Source organism: Gordionus sp. m RMFG-2023, chromosome 3 (assembly GCF_954871325.1).
Source record: "Gordionus sp. m RMFG-2023 chromosome 3, tfGorSpeb1-WG-v2, whole genome shotgun sequence".
NCBI lineage: Eukaryota > Metazoa > Nematomorpha > Gordioida > Chordodea > Parachordodidae > Gordionus > Gordionus sp. m RMFG-2023.
In genome coordinates, this window is record NC_088777.1 from 44438641 (window position 1) to 44461003 (window position 22363).

At 29.5% G+C, this 22363-nt stretch overlaps 1 protein-coding gene across 1 annotated transcript; it reads left to right on the forward strand.

The window, feature by feature from the left end:
* The first annotated feature begins 11241 nt into the window (after positions 1-11241).
* LOC135926140 (uncharacterized) lies at positions 11242-19978 on the forward strand. The gene is made up of 6 exons (XM_065461858.1): positions 11242-11379; positions 13396-13663; positions 13711-13880; positions 13943-14083; positions 17679-18086; positions 18190-19978. The coding sequence occupies exons 2-6, from the start codon at positions 13426-13428 to the stop codon at positions 19840-19842; spliced, it is 2610 nt and encodes an 869-aa protein (XP_065317930.1). The 5' UTR covers positions 11242-11379; positions 13396-13425; the 3' UTR covers positions 19843-19978.
* Positions 19979-22363: the final 2385 nt, after the last annotated feature.

Here is a 22363-nt window from a genome sequence, read left to right on the forward strand (position 1 = left end):
TTATTTTATATTTAATTTTTCACCAATATAAAATAAAATTTATAATATTAAGAATCTTCAATAAAGTCTTCTATGTTACCTAGCCATCATCGTTGTTCCTGCCACAACCTAAATTTAGTTGCGACAGTGGATGCTGAAGAAGCATTATTAAATGAGGATTTTAAAAGAGTATCAAGATCTACATTTTCTAAATGCCAAGCTCTTTGGAATAAACAAAATAAGTCATCAAAGACATCTGATATTTTCAAAAAAAAATTAGGACGTTATTTATTGACACCAAACACTACAAGATGGAATAGTGGTTACAATGCTATGAAACTTTTAGCATTGTTTCTAGATGAGAAAAAAATGGAAATGAATTATATATTGGATCATTAGTTTTATGATTTGGATTGGTCGTTTATACTCAAGTGCAATAATAAATAAATTATATATTTATATGTAACAAATTATAGTCATGTTTTTATATCAATATTTTATTTGTGGAAATAAAGTTACGTAAAAAAAAATATTAAAAAAAAAATCAAAGTAGCGTAAAAGTAGCTTTAGCTACTTTTTTAAAGTAGCTAATAGCGCGCTACTCATTTGAAAACGATAGCGGTAGCGATAGCGCGCTACTTTTAAAAGTAGCGTTTAACAACACTGCTGAATTTTAATCCTACTCCTTACTTCAGATACGTGTTTAATTTTAAATATATCTTACCCAATTAAAAAATTTCCTTTAGTTGAACATTCCTTGAGTTGAATTATCAATATAAATCACCTGCTTTCCCTGCTATTTCTCTAATTGAAAAATTTATATAAATTTTAGAATAATCTTAATATTAATCTACACTGTAAATCTTCAAAAAATATTAATAACAGCATGTACAACTTTACTATAGTCCTTTTTTTAAAACTAATATAAGTTAAAAATATAATAAAATTTTGCACTAATATAGATTTAAAATATTTTTTGTCACAAATTCGTATTATAATCTATTTTACAACTGATAATAAAAATAATATCTGACATAAATATAGAATCTAACTCAAATGCTTTATCCTCAAAACCAATAAAAAATCTGTCAGAAATAATTTTAACAAGTTTGTTTAAGAAACGTGAGGGATTTATCGAAATAAGGTTTTATTATAAATCAGAAATTCATTATTGTTAAATTACATGGAATAAACGAATTACATTTTATGTTGTAATATTATTTATAAATTACATTTTTTATTATAAATCAAAAATTTATTAATTTTTCTTAACAAAAGAAAAAATATTCTTTTTATATCTTTATCAAACGATCAACTAAATTGATTTTAAAGTTAAGACACAAACATAAATTGTAACGATAAAATAAAATGTTAATATAAACAAAAAATAATCTCGCCGAAAGGGATAAAAATCAAAACATAAATTATGACGTTATACAAACTAAAAATAACCTCGCCCCAAGGTATAAAAAATAAAATCAAATTATTTAACATTCGACTCTCTAAAGAAATCAGGCTTATGTTTTTCTTGGATATGTTGAGTGGTAAACGTCATCGACATTCATGATCGCCACGCAATACCCCATCTATGTTCATGGTGCAATCTTTTTTTCAAACCGAACGATGGCTTGGTAAAGCGGAAGCATTCCTTGTAGGTAGACGTCGTGAATAAATTCCTGGAGTCTTCTTGTATAAGAATCTGCGGAAAAGCTTGCTTACATTTTATTTTGGTAAACATCCTGCCCTTGGCATACTTTACAATCAGATCGTTTGTGCGCAGTATCGGGTATCTAGACTCCTTTAGAGCATGGTTTATGGTAGTGATCTGCATCGGGCCTAATTTTTCAAACCCGGCCCGGCCAGAATTTTTTTTAAAAAAGTTTTGCCTCCCCAACTCGTCCCAAATTTATTTAAATAAAGAAATTAATTTTTATAATTACTTAAAATAAAAGACATATGGCACCTAGTTTCTATAAATAAAATCAAATATTTTTATTTTACATAAAAAATTATTATAAAATTGATAAATTTAGATATATTTAACAAAAATTTCAAGGCCTGACCTGACCGGTCCGAATTTAAAAAATATTAAGTCAGAGCACAGCCCAAAGCCCGTTTTGGCCCGGGCCGGGTACGGATGGGCCTACCTTTGCAGATCTTTAGTTTATGGTGACCTTCAAGTCAGCGCATGTCCTTACTATGCCGTCTCCTTTGATAACAGGTGTTAATGGAGTTGCTCATTTGACTAGAGACACAGCGTGTATGATGCTGTCCTTAGACCAGCCGTCCAATTCCTGTGTTATTGCATCAATCTTGGTATACGGAACTAACCTAGGGGGTACAATTTTAGGCACAGTTTCAAATCTGGTGTCATTGACTCCCAGATTTTACACATCCAAATTCTGAAGATCATACTCTTTAACGTCTGTGTTTATAACGTCGTCATCATCGATTTTCACGATGTTCATAGCATAGTTGGTTTTCATTAGACAATCACGATCTTTATAATCATAAGATCTGTATTAGGAATTGTTGTCATTTGTGTAATGGTTGGCCCTCGGCGAATATTTCGGAAAACCATTATTACTAGTAGATAGCCCGTCAAAAATGACAGAGAATGAGAATTTTATTCGTTTTTTTAAGAAAGATGTTACCTTTTATTTAAAAATCATATCCAATTTATATAATTTTTAAACCCCCCCCTCCCCATTTATGTCAAGTCCAAGCAATGTCATTGAGTCCAACCCATTAGGACTAAGAGTGGAAACTATTATTTGAGTCAAAATATATTTAAATGAGCTTGTACCCAATACCAAAATTCTGGAAATATATTACTGGTTACATAAGACTAACATTTAACATTAAAAAATTTCAAGCCAGGTCCAAGCTCATAATATTTGGAAAAAATTTCCACGCGTTCAAGACCTTATAATTTATAAAAAAAATTCTCAAGCCTAGCTCAACCCATAATAATTTTGAAAATTTTTTCCTAGCCCGGCCCATAATAATTTGTATAAGATATTCCCAAGTCAGGTGCAAGCAAATATTAATCTTGAGGAATATTTTTCAAGCCCAGTCCATCCCATATTAAGTTTCAAAACTATTTCCCAAACCCGGAGATAGTTAAATTTCTAAATAATTTATCAACACATGAAGGGGAAATCTCGGATTTACCAATTAGTGGGTTAACTCCTTTTATCAAAAAATTTGATAAGGGCTATCTATATCTTTTGTTAAGTACAAAAAAATGCTATTTATTTAAATTACAAAAATGCCATTCAATACTAATGAAACTTATATGCAATTTATTTATATATTTTTTAAGAAATTTGTTTTTCTTGCCATATAAATTTAGGTAATTTTTTTAAAAAATGATGAGGAATAATTATTACTCTGTGTGTCTGGAAAAATTAAGAGCAAATCCTTTCAGTCGTCTGCAGAAGGAAAAATTAATGTATAATATCATCCCATTTAGGGTTGTAGGTGAAAGTAATGAAAATAATGACGGATTACCAAAGCAGTGTACAACACCCATTGCGTCCTGATAAAGCTGAGGCCCTGGGCTACTGGTAAAAGAAGAACGCAAATGATATTTCTGCCAAAGTGTCAGTTTTGGTATCCCCCTCTAAAATAGAATCATGAACGACATTGTCAACTCAACCATAAAACGGTCGTAAGTATTGTTATAAAGGCCATGACAAAACTACCGCATATTTTCCCATTAATAATGTTAATGAAATTGGCCGCACTACACATTTACGTTTGAACATCTCTCTAAATATTCATGAAAGTTCCTCAGGGAATCGGATAAAGTATTATTTATAATAACTCCTAATGAGGTAAATGATAGTGGAATTAAATGCTTTTATTTGTTAAAAATTAGGCAGAGGTGGCATAGGGATTGTGGTAGTGGTGATAGAAATATCATTTGGAGGCAACTGGGTATATAAAATAAACATATAGATATAAAACATTAGATAAAAAACAAAATAAACCTCCAGAGGAGTTCACAGTGCCTTATTATCTTGGCCACCAGTAACTCTAGAACGGGTAAGGCAGTTGTTGAATCGCCATTCTTTTCTTTGCTTATCTTTAATAAAAGATTCATCATGTTTGGTAGCAATGTGAGGAATTAGGGTTAGCCTAGACAAATAAAGAAATCAGGCAAAAATATAAATATACTATTGTTGAAATTAAACAAACATTAAAATAATGTAAAACCGGTAGAAGGGTCAATATTGGATGCATATTTCTAATAAGTTGGAGGGCTATCATCAAATAAAATTTTTGGGGGACTAATCAAGTCTATTATGATATTCTAAAAGTTAAAAAATAACATGATAGATGTAATGATCCAACACCAAGATCTTAATATTTAAAAAAATTTTCTCAAGCCCACCTTCCCTAATAATTTTGAAATCAAGCCCAGAGATATTAAATTTATAACATAAGACTAACATTTAACATTAAAAAATCCTAATATAGGTTCTACCCTACAATATCTGGAAAAATATCCAAGCATCCAAGACGAACATTTAATAATAAAAATCCCAATATAGGTTAAACTGGATAAAATATCCAAGCATCTAAGATCTTAATATTTAAAAAGATTTTCTCAGCCCACCTTCCCTAATAATTTTGAAATCAAGCCCAGAGATATTAAATTTATAATTAATGAAGAGGAAATATCTGATTTACCAATTAGTTAACAGGTAAAATATAATACTTTATAAAAAGAATAACATAAGACTAACATTTAACATGGAAAAAATATCCAAGCATCTAAGACTAACATTTAACATTAAAAAATCCCAATATAGGTTCAAGAAAAAAGCATCCAAGATCTTAATATTTAAAAAGAATTTCTCTAACCCACCTTCCCTAATAATTTTGAAACCAAGCCCAGAGATATTAAATAAGACTAACATTTAACATTAAAAAATCCCAATATAGGTTCAAGCCTACAATATCTGGAAAAAATATCCAAGCATCCAAGACTAACCTTTAACATTAAAAAATCCCAATATAGGTTCAAGCCTACAATATCTGGATAAAATATCCAAGCATCCAAGATATTAATATTTAAAAAGAATATCTCAAGCCCACCTTCCCTAATAATTTTGAAATCAAGCCCAGAGATATTAAATTTATAACATAATACACATTAAAAAATCCTAATATAGGTTCTACCCTACAATATCTGGAAAAAATTATCCAAGCATCCAAGACGAACATTTAATAATAAAAATCCCAATATAGGTTAAATTGGATAAAATATCCAAGCATCCAAGATCTTAATATTTAAAAAGATTTTCTCAAGCCCACCTTCCCTAATAATTTAAAAATCAGGCCTAGAGATATTAAATTTATAATTAATGAAGAGGAAATATCTGATTTACCAATTAGTCAACAGGTAAAATATATTACTTTATAAAAAGAATAACATAAGACTAACATTTAACATAGAAAAAATATCCAAGCATCCAAGACTAACATTTAACATTAAAAAATCCCAATATAGGTTCAAGAAAAAAGCATCCAAGATCTTAATATTTAAAAAGAATATCTCTAACCCACCTTCCCTAATAATTTTGAAACCAAGCCCAGAGATATTAAATAAGACTAACATTTAACATTAAAAAATCCCAATATAGGTTCAAGCCTACAATATCTGGAAAAAATATCCAAGCACCCAAGACTAACCTTTAACATTAAAAAATTCCAATATAGGTTCAAGCCTACAATATCTGGATAAAATATCCAAGCATCCAAGATATTAATATTTAAAAAGAATATCTCAAGCCCACCGTCCCTAATAATTTTAAAATCAAGCCCAGAGATATTAAATTTATAACATAAGACTAACATTTAACATTAAAAAATCCTAAAATATGTTCTACCCTACAATATCTGGAAAAAATATCCAAGCATCCAAGACGAACATTTAATAATAAAAATCCCAATATAGGTTAAACTGGATATAATATCCAAGCATCCAAGATCTTAATATTTAAAAAGATTTTCTCAAGCCCACCTTCCCTAATAATTTTAAAATCAAGCCCAGAGATATTAAATTTATAATTAATGAAGAGGAAATATCTGATTTACCAATTAGTCAACAGGTAAAATATATTACTTTATAAAAAGAATAACATAAGACTAACATTTAACATGGAAAAAATATCCAAGCATCCACTAACATTTAACATTAAAAAATTCCAATATAGGTTAAACTGGATATAATATCCAAGCATCCAAGATCTTAATATTTAAAAAGATTTTCTCAAGCCCACCTTCCCTAATAATTTTAAAATCAAGCCCAGAGATATTAAATTTATAATTAATGAAGAGGAAATATCTGATTTACCAATTAGTCAACAGGTAAAATATATTACTTTATAAAAAGAATAACATAAGACTAACATTTAACATGAAAAAAATATCCAAGCATCCAAGACTAACATTTAACATTAAAAAATTCCAATATAGGTTCAAGAAAAAAGCATCCAAGATCTTAATATTTAAAAAGAATTTCTCTAACCCACCTTCCCTAATAATTTTGAAACCAAGCCCAAAATTTATAATTAATGAAGAGGAAATCTCTAATTTACCAATTATTCTACAGGTAAAATATATTACTTTATAAAAATAATAAGATAAGACTAACATTTAACATTAAAAAATCCCAATATAATTTTGAGAAATATTATACTTGATAAATAAGAGAATGTTCTATTTTGTAGGTCCTCGCTATCCCTAGTGTGTTTCTTTTTTTGATTGATCTGCCATCTTTTTCTTTTATTAATGACGGAATCACCACCTGTAAAATCATTAACTGAGGTTAGGACATGGCTTGTTATCTAAAATAGAAACAAAAGAATAAATAAAAAAAATAAATGCATTGAACTTGATGAGGAGTCAATATACCACCTGTACAATCATTAAATATGGGTAAGACAGGGCTTGTTATCTAAAATAAAAACAAAGAATAATATAAAGAATATAAATGCAATGAACCTGAAGAGGAGTCAATATTAGGTTCAACTCCCTAGAAATAGTTGGGACATTATCAGAAGCTAAAATAGATGTATTCTATAATATAAAAGAGTATAAAAAAAATATATATATAAGTCTAACTTTATTTTGAGTTGTATTTTATTGGGCTTCATGTCTAAAAATATTTTCTATAAAAAAAATAAAATAAAATCTATAAAAAAATAAAAATAAGTACGTACCGATGACATGACGTAGCGATGACATGACGTAGCGATAATGTAGTGAGGACATCGGAAAATTATAATATAGATTTTGAGGATTATGTCTATGCCGAACGCGTCTTGGTTTAGTCATCGCCTCTACACCAATCATTCCGTTGATCAAGGCTCTGACGATGGTCACAACAATAGTAGTGGTGGTTGTCATGGCATGGAAATTTTATACGCGATATTTGTAATGATCGTCGTTGTGGTTATCGTAGCGATTGTCGAAATGGTTGCGGTTATTCTGACAATTATCGTAGCCTTGATCGAAACGGTCAATGAGGTAGTTGTCATGGCTTCCGTCGCATCGTTTGTTAAGCAGTAGTCGTACCGTATATCTCAAATTTCATCGAAGCGTTTGTCAGGGTAAATGTCGTAATGTATTTCGTCGCATTCATGGAAGCGTTTGTCACAGTAGTTATCGAAGCATCCATCGAAACGTTGTTCGTAATGGTTGTCATAAATGATCTGGGGTTGCCTGGTGAAAGCATCATATTTCACAAGAGATTTACGAAATGCGTTGGCCTGCTTGAGCTTCACTGTCTCATGGCTATTTTTAGCTTGGCCCATATAATTTATCTCTTGTGTTTTAGATGATTCAGCCCGATGTATGGCTTCTACTTTCACCACTCCCTTTATGTCATTTGGCTCCGTGATATATTCCTCTAGACCTAGATTGTAAAATCTTCTATAGTCATAGAGCTCCTGACCCCTTTCTAGACATCTTTAAAAATCGAACCAACTCTCACCTTCTAAATAATGCGTTGAATGCAATTGAATTTGCATTCTTTATTGAGTCTTGCTATGCGTGTGACCCAAGCTGGAACGTATTCTCCTTGCCTTGGGTGGCAGCATAAAATATAGAGAGTTTGGCGTTCTCTAACTTTGACGGATGTTGGAGCTTGTGTTTTCCAAGAAGAACGATTGGGTCCTGGAGATCTGCCTCCGTGTAAATTGCTAATATTATTGAATTCGTTATCTGAAAGACTTCGGACAACTCGGCCTATTCTCTGTTGGAGATCTTTCTAGTGTCTTTGCAATTTCCCTATACAAGCGCTGTCGTCGCTACTAAATTTAGGGAATCATATATGATGAATTATTCAATGCATCCATCGAAAAGAATTATAATCGATAAAAGAGTTATAGAGAATTCTTGTATAGTACAAAATCAAGATGGAATTTTGAGATAATAGTTATGCGAAGGATCGGACATAACTTGGCATATGATGAAACGTGAGGGATTTATCGAAATAAGTTTTTATTATAAATCAGAAATTCATTATTGTTAAATTACATAGAATGAAATTTATTAATCTTCCTTGACAAAAGAAAATAATGTTCTACTATCTTTATCAAACGATCAACAACAAAATTGATTTAAAGTTAACAAACATAAATTGTAATGATAAAATAAAACGTTACAAACTAAAAATAATCTCGGCGAAAGGTATAAAAAATAAAATCGAAACTAACAAAATAAGGACGTTAATACAAACTAAAAATAATCTCTCCGCAAGGTATAAAAAATAAAATCAAATTATTTAACAAGGGCTAATATAAATTAAACAATAAATTAATGAAAATAATCAATTTAGGAAAAGATAGAAAAGAAAACATTATAAAATTATCGAATTTTGTAAATTGCATTTTTAGAACTATCAATTCTAAATTTATTCTAAAATCAAATTTTATAACTATTAATTCGAAAATAAATATTTCTAATTTATCTATCGACCATAAATTTAGCTTACGACTTTTGCAGAAGTCTGACTCACCAGTCTTTGTCACGAGTCTGGTTAATCAGTCAGATTACAAATCGTTTCAGGAATCTTGCTTGCCAGTCGGCTTAAGCAGAATTCTGTTATAATTCCATCTTGAATACGGACTGATTAATAACAACGCTAACTCTAGAGATTAAATATCTAGAAACATCCTTATTCCAATAGTAATAACTATTTTATAATTAAAATACGGTATTTGTTTTTAGCATTGATATTATTATTATGTTACCTATCAGAATTCATAATGCTTACAAATTACTCGTTTTAAGTAATTCCTCAATTAATATTAAATGCTCCATAACATTATTAAAACATAACAAAAGTTAAAATATATTCCTGGTAGGTTATTTTTTAGTGCCTTTTGACAATTGACATCAATTACCGTCAGGCGCGTACGCAGCGGGGGGGGGGCAGGGGGACAAATCCCCCCCCCCCCCAAAGCCAAAAAATGCAGATGCCGGATTATATTTTTCAAAAATATTATTGTTAATATTAATTTATATTTGTTAATATTTATTCTTATCTCATATATACATATATATATTTAATTACATTTATTTATCACATTCATCTACTAAGTTATTTTATCAATCAATTTCGATTTCAAGTTTTCCTTGGCGTAATTTACCTATTATTTTCAAATTTTAGTGGCGTAATATTTATCTAAATTTCTAATAAAATAATAATTATCTCTGAAACTCCTTGTCCAACAGGAAGAAAATAATTGCAAGCTTGTCCAACGAGATCGAGTCTCCGCCACAGTAACAGCTATTTTGGAGTTAGAAGAGCTGATTATTAATGCTATTACTGAAATATCACAATGGCTTGAAAGAAATATTTCCTCAGAAGCAAGAAAATTATTGGATTCAATACTTATTCCAAATTTTTTTTCTCATTAAAATGTATTATTTAATTATACAACTATTTTATGTAATACTTTTCAAAAAGATAACATTGACTTGATTAAGAAGATGAGAATAGCGGAGAGCATTTTATTAGAACTCAAGGAAATAGAGCTAGTGTTGTTGAAGAATTTCATATTTTATATGTTATAGTTGAGTCAAAAGCAGAGCTATACGTGTTAAATATTTGTCCCCCTCGACTTGCAGCAAGCAAGCTCATCATCAAAACATTAATATAGGATCAATAGAAGAGTATTATAAAACAAATGTCCCCTCTCCCAACCTTTTTCATATGGTGATAGAAAAAAAATATAAATATTTGTTATATTTTTATCATGAAGATGTTAAAATATCTTATGATGCCTTATTAGCTGAATAACTATGATTAAAAGATTAACTATGGTTGATACAGTCCCAAAAATGCTATGGATGCTTTTATTTCAAACACATTTTAGATTATACTCCCAATTATTAAAATGGTTATATATATATTAGCAGCTCCTTAGTAAACTAATGAGAGAACCTTCACTTTTTTAAGAAGAATAACAGAGCCTTGCAGAGGTACCATTTGCAGGACCAGGCCCAGATTTTTTTTAAAAATTTTTTCCGGCCCGGGTTTTTTTTAAAAAAATTTTCAGGCCCGGCCCGGCTGGCCCAGCCCGAATTTTTTAAAATAAATTATATTTATTTTTGATATTTATAGCTAATAATGGCGATTTCAAATATTTGGTTTTAAAATATACAACTCGGCTCGGATATTTTTTCTTAAAAAATTTTCAGGCCCAGCCCGGGTGTTTTTAAAAAAATTACGAGCCCGGCCCGGGTATATTTAAAAAAATTAAAATACGGTCCGGCTCGGGGGCCGGGCCTGCAAGTCTGTGAAAAACATACCTATGAAATACAACATCTGAAAGTAGATTGAATGATTTGGATCTTTTGAATATTCATAGACATTTAACGCCAAGCAAGGATTGATAATTGAAAAATTAGCTCAAAACATACAAAATACAATTATTCCTAAGAAACTTTTTGTGTATTAATTTATATTTACAACATTTAAATTTTTTATACTTTATATATTTTAAAAGCTCAAAAAATTCAAATTTCAATTTTGGGTCATTTAAGTGATTCATATCGTGGGTTATATTCACTTTATATTTTATGATTCACATTTAAATGCCGGTTTATATATATAATTTTTTTAATTCACATTAGTTTAAAATTGTGTATTAGAAAAGTTATTAATCCTAATAAATTTATGCTTAGTATTTTTAATTAAAAATATTATTTCTTAAAAAAATTTATTATCCCCCCCCAGACCAAATTCCTGCGTACGCGCCTGATTACCGTATATCTCTAGCTTAATATGCCAAATTCATGCCAGTTATTTAAATTTATATAAATTCGAATGCTCGTATAAATTCATTCTGGATTCTAGCAATTCTTTGAAAATCAGAAGTTTTTTATTTAATATTATTTTTATAAAATTGCAATAATTGTTTTGTAGCATGTATTATTAAATCCATTAGTCTAAACTTTTATTTTTACATATGGGTATCACTAATATTTTTAGAAATGTATAAAAGTGTTTTTTAAAATTTTCCTTCTTAAAAAAATAATATAAAATTTAATTTTTTTAAACAATAATTGGATACTCGAAACAAATTTCTTTTATTTTTGGGATACCAAACATCATATCCCCCCCCCCCTTCAAAGCTAAGCTAGTATTTAGATTTGAATTTTATCAGGATATATTATAAAAAGAGAAGATAAGAGAAATTTATCATTGGAAAATATTATGTAGATATATTTTAATGATGTTCTACAAAACATATAATAATTAGAGAACTTCATTGACCAGACAGGACCATGAGCCTGTTCTGGGCATTATATTTTCTAGCAGCCTAGGCTTGGGTTTTAAAAATTTTTTTAATTTGAGAGACTTGGGCTTATTTTTTTTTATATTTAAATTTATCTTATTAAAACAGTTGTTAACTTAATAAAATATTGCAATTTTTTTCTTTTAATTAAAATAAATTTCAGTATTGCAAACAAAAGGATTGATATAAATACATTGAAATATTGTTTATTTTCCAGTGTTAAGCACTCTACTTTTTTTAGTAGCATAGCTAATATCATGCTACTTGAAAAATAAAATAACGTTAACACACCCTTTTTTTAGAGAGTAGCATGTAGCACACTATTTTGCTGCCTTATCATTTTATAATAAAATTCAGAGACCTGCAGGTGTGACCATGGGACCTAGGCATATTTTAATTTTTTAATCCAAACTAATATTTATATTATTTGCTCTGAAAAGCATGACCCAAAATAAAATTTTAAATTACTTATTTACCAGGCCCAAAATTATTTTAAAAAATTTAATATATGTTTTAATTGTGAAAAATATTGTGCCATTTATGAATTTATTTTACAAAATTGAATAAGCACATTCAAAAATACCCGACCCTAAGCCCATTTTTAAAAATTTGTGTATGGGCAGGACCGGTATTTGTAAATCTCTATGGAACACATCAAACAATTCCCTAACTACTTATATTCAAATTTTTTTAATTGAGGATATTAATGAATGAATAAATATACCCTAATCATTTTAAATTAAGCTAATGAATTGTGAAGATCAGTTATATACATATATATTGTACTTATCCTTATTAAAAGGAGGACACTCAATTGGGAATTATCAGTAATTAAAATAACTGTTATTTTATTACTCAAAAGTTTTAAATATGATTTAAACAGCTATTTGGATCAGAGAATTTCACAATTCTTCATTTGACTTAGTTATAGACTAATTAAATTTATCAAAATAAAACAGTATGCAAATTAGAGGTTGACACCACCTAGCTTAAATCAGCATTTGATTTTTTCTATCGAAATCTTGGGCTTTGTCTATGATTATTTTTAAAAGGCTTGGCTTGTAAAATTTTAAACAAGTTACCTGCTCATAAATTTTTTTTATAAAATGACATAAATTTGCGTAAATTTTATGTTCCAAAAACATTTTTAAAACTTTATTTTAGCATGGCCCATAAAATTATTTTGAACAATTTAGCCCAGTCTGAAAATTTTTTTTGAACAATTTCATTTCTCTTAGATTATAAATTTATGCTTATTACAAACAACCCCTATTCTGTTTTGATGTACAAATGCATTATATATATATATGTAATACTAGTATATAAGGTAAAAATCTATGAATTTACACCCTGCCAAAACGATCTTGAGTCATTATATACAAAACACATATTAGTTTGTGCTTTTGAATCATTGGACTTCAGATTTATTGTTGCTAGGGTTTTAAAAATAATTAGGAACTGTGAAAATAACTTTAAATTCCATTTATGGTTATAAAACTAATTTTATTTGAAATGCAACCCTTGTATCGTGTTAATTTTGATTTGCTTTTTTTTAACATTTGTATTAAAGATATGGTTGATTATATATTAACAGACACACGATGGTCTTGATTTGATAACGATCATGGAAAAATATATTAAGGTGTCAGACGATTTAGGGAATATTATAGAAATTCCAAGTGATGAAGACGGTACCATCAGTCTACCCACCCTGATATCCCAATTTAATTGCGCTTCTGGTTTGAAATATCAAGGTCCGAATGGATTTTGGAGAGCTTTAAGAATTGAAAACGATAAAATAATACCTCCAAAAGATTTTGAAAAATGGGATGAAATACTTTACAGAGTAGTCCAATTGAAAGGTTTTAATTAGTATTTTTATTTAAAATTTACGCATGTATTTTTTAAGAAAACAAAAGAAAAATTGATGATTGTATCGATGAAAATATGATCAAGTTAAGGAAAAAGACATTACCCAAAAAGTGCAACGATTTAATCGTATTAGGTTTGAATCCAATTACGACTCCCGATTCAATGAAAAAAGTGTTCTTGCCTTATGGTAACGTCATTTTAGCGGAGGTAAAACGCGTGAAAAAAAATGAACGTATAACACGTTTAATTTATATATTAATATTATTAAGGTGAAAAAAGATTCAAAAACGGGTAAAGCAAAAGGCTACGGGTTTATACGGTTTTCTAATTACGAGTCACAGTTAAAGGTATTGATGAAAAAGTTCAATATTGATGGGAGATGGTGTACCGTTAAACTTCCCGATTCAAAAGTATTATTTATATTATTTTATTTTATTTTTTATAAAATTATTTACAAATGAATATCTTCTATTCGAAAAAAATAAGAAGTAAATTAGATGAATTGAATACTTATTTTTTACTAGCATTTGTTCTTCTACCCTTTTAATTTTAAAATCTATCTCTAGTCTCTTTTTTTAAGGAAATACTATCTATATTTTATGGAAATTTTTAAAATTATTTTTACTAAACTAATAAAAAGAAAAGTAATCGACTAAGTTGGATAATAACTATTTTTAATTTTTAGCCGACTAAGAAATCGGCTAGACAGTAGTTATTAGCCGAAAACTATCACTTTGGCCTAGGAGTTTTTACATTTAGCTATTACCTAACTATAGTAAACTATACTATAATCTTTGGTCTTAACCTAAAGGAAACTACATAAGATTTCTCATATCATATCTAGTTGCTACCTTTTTTTGGCTACCCTTGTTTTTTCCTTCTAAATATAAATATAACGGGGATCAAAACCGTAACCAATATCGGTACTGGTTTAAGTTCAGAAAAAATAAGAATTCAAGGTTGATAAATTGGTTCGGCTTGAACCCTTAAAAACTGAGTCTAACATTTTCGCGTAAAATTTTATCACTAACTAAATTATAATATTAAAGTTCGTACACATTTAAAATATTTGATTTTCTTTTGTCAAATTATATCTGTGTCATTTCAAATAGTAATATATGAAATTATTTTAAAATAATTATAGACACTTATTAGTCAAAATTGATTATTAATCCTCTTTAAAAGTGTTAGAATATCAAACTATTTCACAGAACCTTTTTAGAGATTCGGTTTAGGTTCAGTAGATAATACGGTTAATACTGGTACGGTTCAGGTTCGGTTTGAATTCCTGAAATATAACCCTAATTTTTATTTTATAATTAACTTGAGCGTTATATTTATTCCCTAAGGAAACAGCGTTGACTTCAGCCGCCAATATTTTTGAATAATATCCTTATCCCTGAATATGGTGTACGAACATTATATAAAATGCTTAAACTGTTCGTATATTAAATGTGATACAAATAATTTAGCTAAATACTAGTCTCTATTTAAAGTTATGAAGATTGCCAAATTTTATAATTAATATGTGATTTTACTTATCGCATATCCTTTTTTTTCCCACTATGCATTTATTTTGCTGCTTCTTTTTTTTTATTAAACACATCTCATTCATTATAATTATACATATTATGATATAGCATTTATAATATAGACAAACCGCATTTGAAATTTGTTATCATTTTGATTTTTAGGCAGGAGAATTATAAATTGCACAACGAAAAATTTTAATAGCTATTTTGTTCCAATTTGAGCTACTACAATTATCATATAAAAAAATCGAGATGATAATTAAATTCGCGGTGGAATTATGAAATCTATAAATCAGGAAATAGATTTGAATAATCAATAAAATCTCAATTAAATTAAAATTCTAAAATAAATGACTAATTTTCAATTTCCCTCTTTTGAATTGTTGTAACGATGTTTCATAATTTTATCGTATTACAAGCCAACCGGAGTTGATTAATAGTCTCATATTGTAAATTATTTATATTTAGGTTTAAATGAGATTATTTTATATTGTGGCGCATGCTCTATATGAGCTAGTGAGTGGAAAGTAGTTATATTCGATATGGACGAAGGCGTATTTTGGCTAAGGATTTTGCTTCGTCCGAATGCTGAATATCATGATTTTTTAAATTCTTTCAAAAATAAAAGATTCCTGATCTCATCTGCTCTATTTGATCATAAATTTAAATGGAGTTATGAAGGCCTAGGGTTATACTATTTTTTTTAAAAAATGGATAACCTAAAAAGAATTTTTGTAGCATGAGACTATTTACTGACCGGGTTGTCAGTAGCACGAATTATTGACATCCCCTACGTCTTTGATATTTTGGACGGGACACGTCCCAATTGCGTTATACCTTGGGGGTGCGTTCACCTCCGTTTTCATATTAACATTTTTGTTCTATTTCTATAAAGATTATTTTCGTTAATTTCTTCTTCAATTAAAAAATATGAGATTATGAAAAAATGATACCTTTTCTAAAGATGCAATTGTTTTTTTTAAATAAATTTTCATATTTTTTTGTAATTGAATTTAAAAAAAAAAATTATTTAATCATTTCGATCTTTTTTGAAAGTCAGGATTCGTCCCAAGGACGTTTTATCAGGATAGAACTAAGTTACGTACGGTACGAAAATGCCCATTTCTAACGGACTTTTGATCTAGACAAAATTGATAATTATAATTTCATGAATTATTTTTAATTACTCTCTCCCTTTATCCCATCTTTTAGTAAAAAAATAAATATAATTTAATTATATTTTAAAAAAAAACAACATTTATTTCTATATAAATAATAAACTGACCCACACCAGACCTTTGAACAAGTCTGATATATATATAATAACCCAACTAGCCCTATATAAAAGATAAATGGAAATGAAACATAATTTAAACTTAGTTTGTAGCGTTAATGTGGCCACATTCATAGTAGCATCCGATCCGACGACACATTTTAACAGCTAACGATTTTTAAAATCTGTTTGAGATGAATTTTTATTTATTAAAATCAATATTTCTTAGATTATTATCATGAATATAGAATTAAAGATAAAATTATTATTTAATTTTAAAAAATTTTATCTCATGAACACATTTTAAAAATCGGTCAGCTGTTAAATCGTGCCGGATTGGATCCCACTATGATTACGGCCTGTAACTAGATTAACTAATAGTTAAATTGATAATTTTTATTAAATGTAAAACTTTGTAACTAGTTACTTTAAGAAAAAATTGATCACTCATTCTCTTATTTTTTGAAAATATGTCAAGTAACGAGAACTGATTATTTATTGATGTCACTTATAACTGTAACTATTAGTAGCTTTAAAAACACTACTATTTATTAATGATTATTATTTTATTATAACTTATCCACTAATTCCAACAAACATCTCCCCCCCCCTCCCCCACTGTTATTTATTTGCGGGTCAGGAATACCATCAAGTTGAGGTGTATTAACCTCGCCTTTATCCCTTCTACTAGAATCCTGCTTCAAACCTATTTTTCTGATACGATAATTTTGAAAAGGTATATCTGACCGATTCAAATCTAAATAATACTTCTTTTTTTTCAAGGAATTCCAATTCGATCCGAAATTTAGACATAATTGGTCTAGTCTGTACCGACACACACATATATTTTGAACTGTAGGAAAAAAAAATACATAATATTTAAATGAAGGCGGAAAAAATTATAAGTAACTTAAGGAAATTGATAGTTTTGATATTACAAGAAAACAATTATAATATAAAAATTTTGCCCAAGTCTGGCCCGGTCCGAATTAAAATATTATATCCAGCCGAGACCGAGAGAATGTTTGTCCGCTTGGATTTGCCACTGCAAGGCTCTACCCTTATACAACTAGAAGCCCTTAAAATATTCACAAAAAATGACATTAAATATGTTATGTTATATAAATAAAACTATTTAAAATTGCTCATCATTTTTTAAAAATATTTAATAATTTTACCCGTAAAAATAAAAAAATAAAGGGTGGCAACGCAGCACTTTCCGGTTCGAAGATATTTATAGGCGGCGTGGACCACTCCATGACGGCCTCGGACCTCAAATCGTTTTTTGAATCCAGTTTTGATACTACAGTGGTGGATGTTTTCTTCGTCCCGGCCAAAAATTACGCGTTCGTAACTTTCTTGGACTGGGACACAGCTCATTCTCTTTACGGCGAATCCTTTGAAATAAACGGGAAAAGTGTATTCTGCAGACCAGCAGAACCGGTGTCCGATAATTATAATAAAACTAACAATATCTGTAGTAATAATAATGCTGCCGGAGTTTCATTACAATTATCGACCTCTCAATCTATTGTGAGCAAGGTGGTCAAGAATGGGAACTCGGGGTCTACTAAAAAATCGAGATGTCGCAAAGTCATAACCAATCAGGTTTGTCAAAAAACATTTAAAAAAAAATATTTGTTACATTTAAAATTATTTTATCTTTATAATAATCATTTCCGATCATAATTATTTACTAAAAAAAATTCAGACTATCGATGATCAGCTCAATGTTCCATGTTTCAACGAAGAAAGCTTCAAACATAAGGTGCCATCTAAACATCACCATTTGACGTTAAACCTTAACCCCGATACAGCAATACACAAATTAGAAGGGGAATCAGACAAGTTGACTTTAGGTGACATTTCCCTATTACCTCCTATATTCGATGAAAAATTGATGGAGGCCCTGGAAGAAATCTCGAGGGCCAAGCGGCCTAACAATTTTACCGAAGATAATTCTTCTAATGTGTGCTCAGATATGAAAGCTCACGGGGAACAAGGCAAGACTGATCCGATAATGGATCATTGCAATGAAAATAAGGGATCTTGCATTGACTCGAATCATTCTGTGTGCGATAGGTGCAATGACAATATACAAAAAATACTCGGTGACCAAACGAGCAGTGGTAACCGGGAATGCTTGGAAAATGATGTTTGTGTTAGGTGCGATCACCTTTACAATAGCGGCTCCTCATATTCGAATCTAATTCGTTTGCAATGTAAACCTAGCTCAAAGGATGCCCACTTAGACAGCGATGAATTAATCGAGGATTTTGAGTCTTCCACATATTTGAATAATCAGAGTCCTTTCTTGAAAGCCAAAAATACGAGTTCCAGAAGGCTTCACACGAATTTTGGAAAATCTATGAAAATTAAGCTCAAAGAAAACGATATGGATGAAAATGTGAATGAACAATACACCTTTTCATCTAATAAAAATTTAGAATTAGATCCGAAGCACAATATTTCCTTCCACGATAATCGAACTTTTGTTATTGAATCCAATGATTTATTGAAACATCAGATGGCCAATCATTTCTCTTCCATATCCTTACAGAACAACGAGGTTAGCCTACCAGTCGAATCCTTCAAATCGGCTTTATCCCTGGGACTCAAAAAGAATGATTATATTTTGGATTCGTTAAATCACATCACTCTCAACCACACCAAGCGTTCCCGGGAAAATGAGCTGGAAGAATCAGAGGAGTGCTGCTTCCTAACGAAATTGTCCAACTCCGCGTCTCACAATTTCCCCGTTATCAATTCATTATCCTTCAGCCTCCAACAAGAACACCCACCCTCTCCCGACACGACAACAGATTTTGTTGACAATGTCGACGCCGAAAATGACGTAACCATTCTTTCCCTCACTCATGACCCCCTAAATTTTGGAGATATCGACGAAGTAAATCTAACCACTCTGCGAGCCGTTAATTTATCCGGATCCAATTCTATCCTTTCAAAAAATAATACGGTAGAAGAACAATTATTTTCTAAATTAGGCCCTTCCGCCATCATTAATAATGGTAAGGCATCATTAGCGAAACGCACATCGAAGTTATCTAAATCGCACTCCGTTTTATGCGTTATTTCGAAATTGGACAAGAATTTTAACTCGGTGGATAGTTTAAGCAAAATCAAATCTTCAAATTTAGGAGACTTTGAATGTAGCACCAAATTTTTAAGTACAGACTCGGCCTACCGAAATAGAAAAAGTGTGATAGATTGTTTAAGCGAATCCGTGTTAGGTAGAAATACGACTCACGGTGAAATCTTATACGATAATTTTCTCGTCGATAAATTAAATAAATCTCACCACGAGAGATGCCAATCCCTACCCGAAAATATAAATTTTATCTAAAATTGGCTATTGATTATTTAATAATTTAATATATTATCATCATAATTTTAATTTATTTAAACATATCTTATAATCATTTGAACTTTTTATAATAATAACGACTCATTTTTGAAGGGTTAATTTAATTTTTTGTAAGAAATTTATTTTTATTCTTTAAAAATAATTTTTTTTATATGATATTATCTTAATAATAAAAAATAAACGTTCATACATGTAAGTTATGTTTAATTAATTTTTTATAATAATGATACATACATTACAGCAAAATAAAATCATTAATTAATTGCATATCCCACTCACTTTTCTAATTTCATACTTCTATAGTCGTAAGAGTTTCTCTTAAGTTTGTTTTGCAATTTTATATTTTCCCTGTATATTTTCTTATTATCCTCTTTGATGGAATTAATCTTAGCTCGGGTGTTCAATTCCTGTGTCCGGCGATCTAATATTTTTTTATAAAGATCCATATTTGTTTCGTGGATATCGAATATATCTTTTTTAAAGGCGCTCCTAACCTTCGAATTATCCCCGGATACCATCAATTTTCTAAATCGCCTCTCGATTTCGTTGAATTTGTTACCATACTCGGGATTGTTGAAGATTATTTCTTGATTTTTTTCGAGGAATTCATTGATTTCTTTCGATTCATACCACTCTTGATCCAGTTCATCGGACGATGGGAAACCGGCAGATAATGGGTCTACAACGGCTAATTTCTTTTTAGCTCTAATTTGGTTTAACATTTGTTTGGCCCTGTTCAATTCGTTCCAAATGTTGGCCTTAGAATGGTTCAGTTTCTCCAATTCCTCCCTTAGTATTCCCTTCTCTTTCGAAATTTTTTCGAAACCCTCGATCATCATGTCCAAATCCTTCTTGAGTCGGGTTATTATTTTTGGCGTCATATTTTCGATGTTAGGGTCAAAATGTGCATGAATCAACGGGTTACTCTTTCTCCTTCTCCCGTAAATGCTCGAGGGTTTGTTATCTTCGTCTTCCTCGTTAACCGTGATGACGTAAGAGTGCGATTTAGCAACAGCAACATTTTGTACGCGCTCGAAAGATGGGTTCATTTCTTCTCTTTAAAAATATATTTTTTTAATGTTTAAAAACCGCGAAAATATAGTTTTTACGATTATAAAATTATTAGGCTATGTTCTAAGGTGTATCTAAACATTGACGCCAAACAATTTCGTTTTCAAAATTTATAAGTTGAAATTTGATTGATGACAGTCAATGTTAATAAATGCAAGAAAAAGTACGTTTTGGTTTTTAACTAAAAGAACGTAACTGCAATCTTACTTCCTCGTAGCCATATAGAATAGAATTATGAGAAATAATTTTTTTAACACAAAAAAGAACAAATTTATTATGATGTAGATCAATCGATACGTGTCAATATTAATGCGTGTAGAATTAATTTAAACAAGATTAGAAATAAAAAACAACTCATTCTTAAACAAATATTGAGATTTAAAAACATTTTTACAGCCTATGAAATAGTCGAATTATTTCAAATAACAAGTTATTATAATGTTCATTTTATAAAACATAATTTCCTGCTAATTATATTAACAAACCAGTCGGAACTAATCATAAGCAAAAATAAATAATGAATGGGTATATGAGGCACTGGGTCAAAAATTAGCAAAATTTATTAGAGCTGCACTGATATAAAAAATTTTACCCATTTGATATTTCTAAAAAATCTACCCGACATTTATATTGAAGGTCCATAAAGTTGGCGGAATGGTTTGAAACATAAATTCTGCCTATACCATTTTTTAGTGCCCTATGTGTTTACCTATCTGAAGTTGAGGGAACGACTAAATTTAGCCATCTAATTCAAAACTTAGCCGATTATTTACAAAAAAAATCTGCGGCATATTCTCAATTACTATTCAAAAAAAATCAAAGAATTTAAAGACAACAGGAAATAAAACGACTCACTGATTTTCAAAAATGAACTAAAAAAATTATTAGTCAGAGATATATATAAAATGCTATTAGTCAGCATAGTCATTTTTTTATGACTATCACTAAATAGATATAGATTTTTATAAGCTACATCTCAGTCAAAAAAGGCTATAGCTAAGCCATTCCTTAACTTTGATTTGTGCTTCATGTTTTGGTCCTGCTGAATATATCGTTAATGAGTTATAAACATAGGAAAAATAAAAAATGATGTTTAAAGGATGGTGGAATGACTTGAGGCACGAATCCTAATCAATGACAATATTTCTTAATTTGTGCTTTATGTGAGATATCAGAGAAAATAATTGTTTGTGAGTAGCAAAATAAAAAAATTTGAAATTGGGCTTTCTTTATTTTCGCTTTACCCTAGTTTTCAAAGCTATGCATTACGGACTGCATCATGCTTTCTAGAGAAATTATAAATTGTTCTATTTTTAATCTTATTAACTTTCTATTTTTTAAATAGAATATTTTTAAATAAATGTTTAAAATCTGATTCGAGCGGCATAAATATTCACCTACACGATATTTAAATATTATTGACAGCGAG

Coding starts and splice junctions, on each gene's coding strand:
- LOC135926140 (XM_065461858.1), top strand. CDS start 13,426: ATGGAAAAATATATTAAGGTGTCAGACGATTTAGGGAATATTATAGAA. Junction 13,881..13,942: donor GTAACGTCATTTTAGCGGAG/GTAAAACGCGTG, acceptor AATATTATTAAG/GTGAAAAAAGATTCAAAAAC. Junction 14,084..17,678: donor TTAAACTTCCCGATTCAAAA/GTATTATTTATA, acceptor AAAAAAATAAAG/GGTGGCAACGCAGCACTTTC.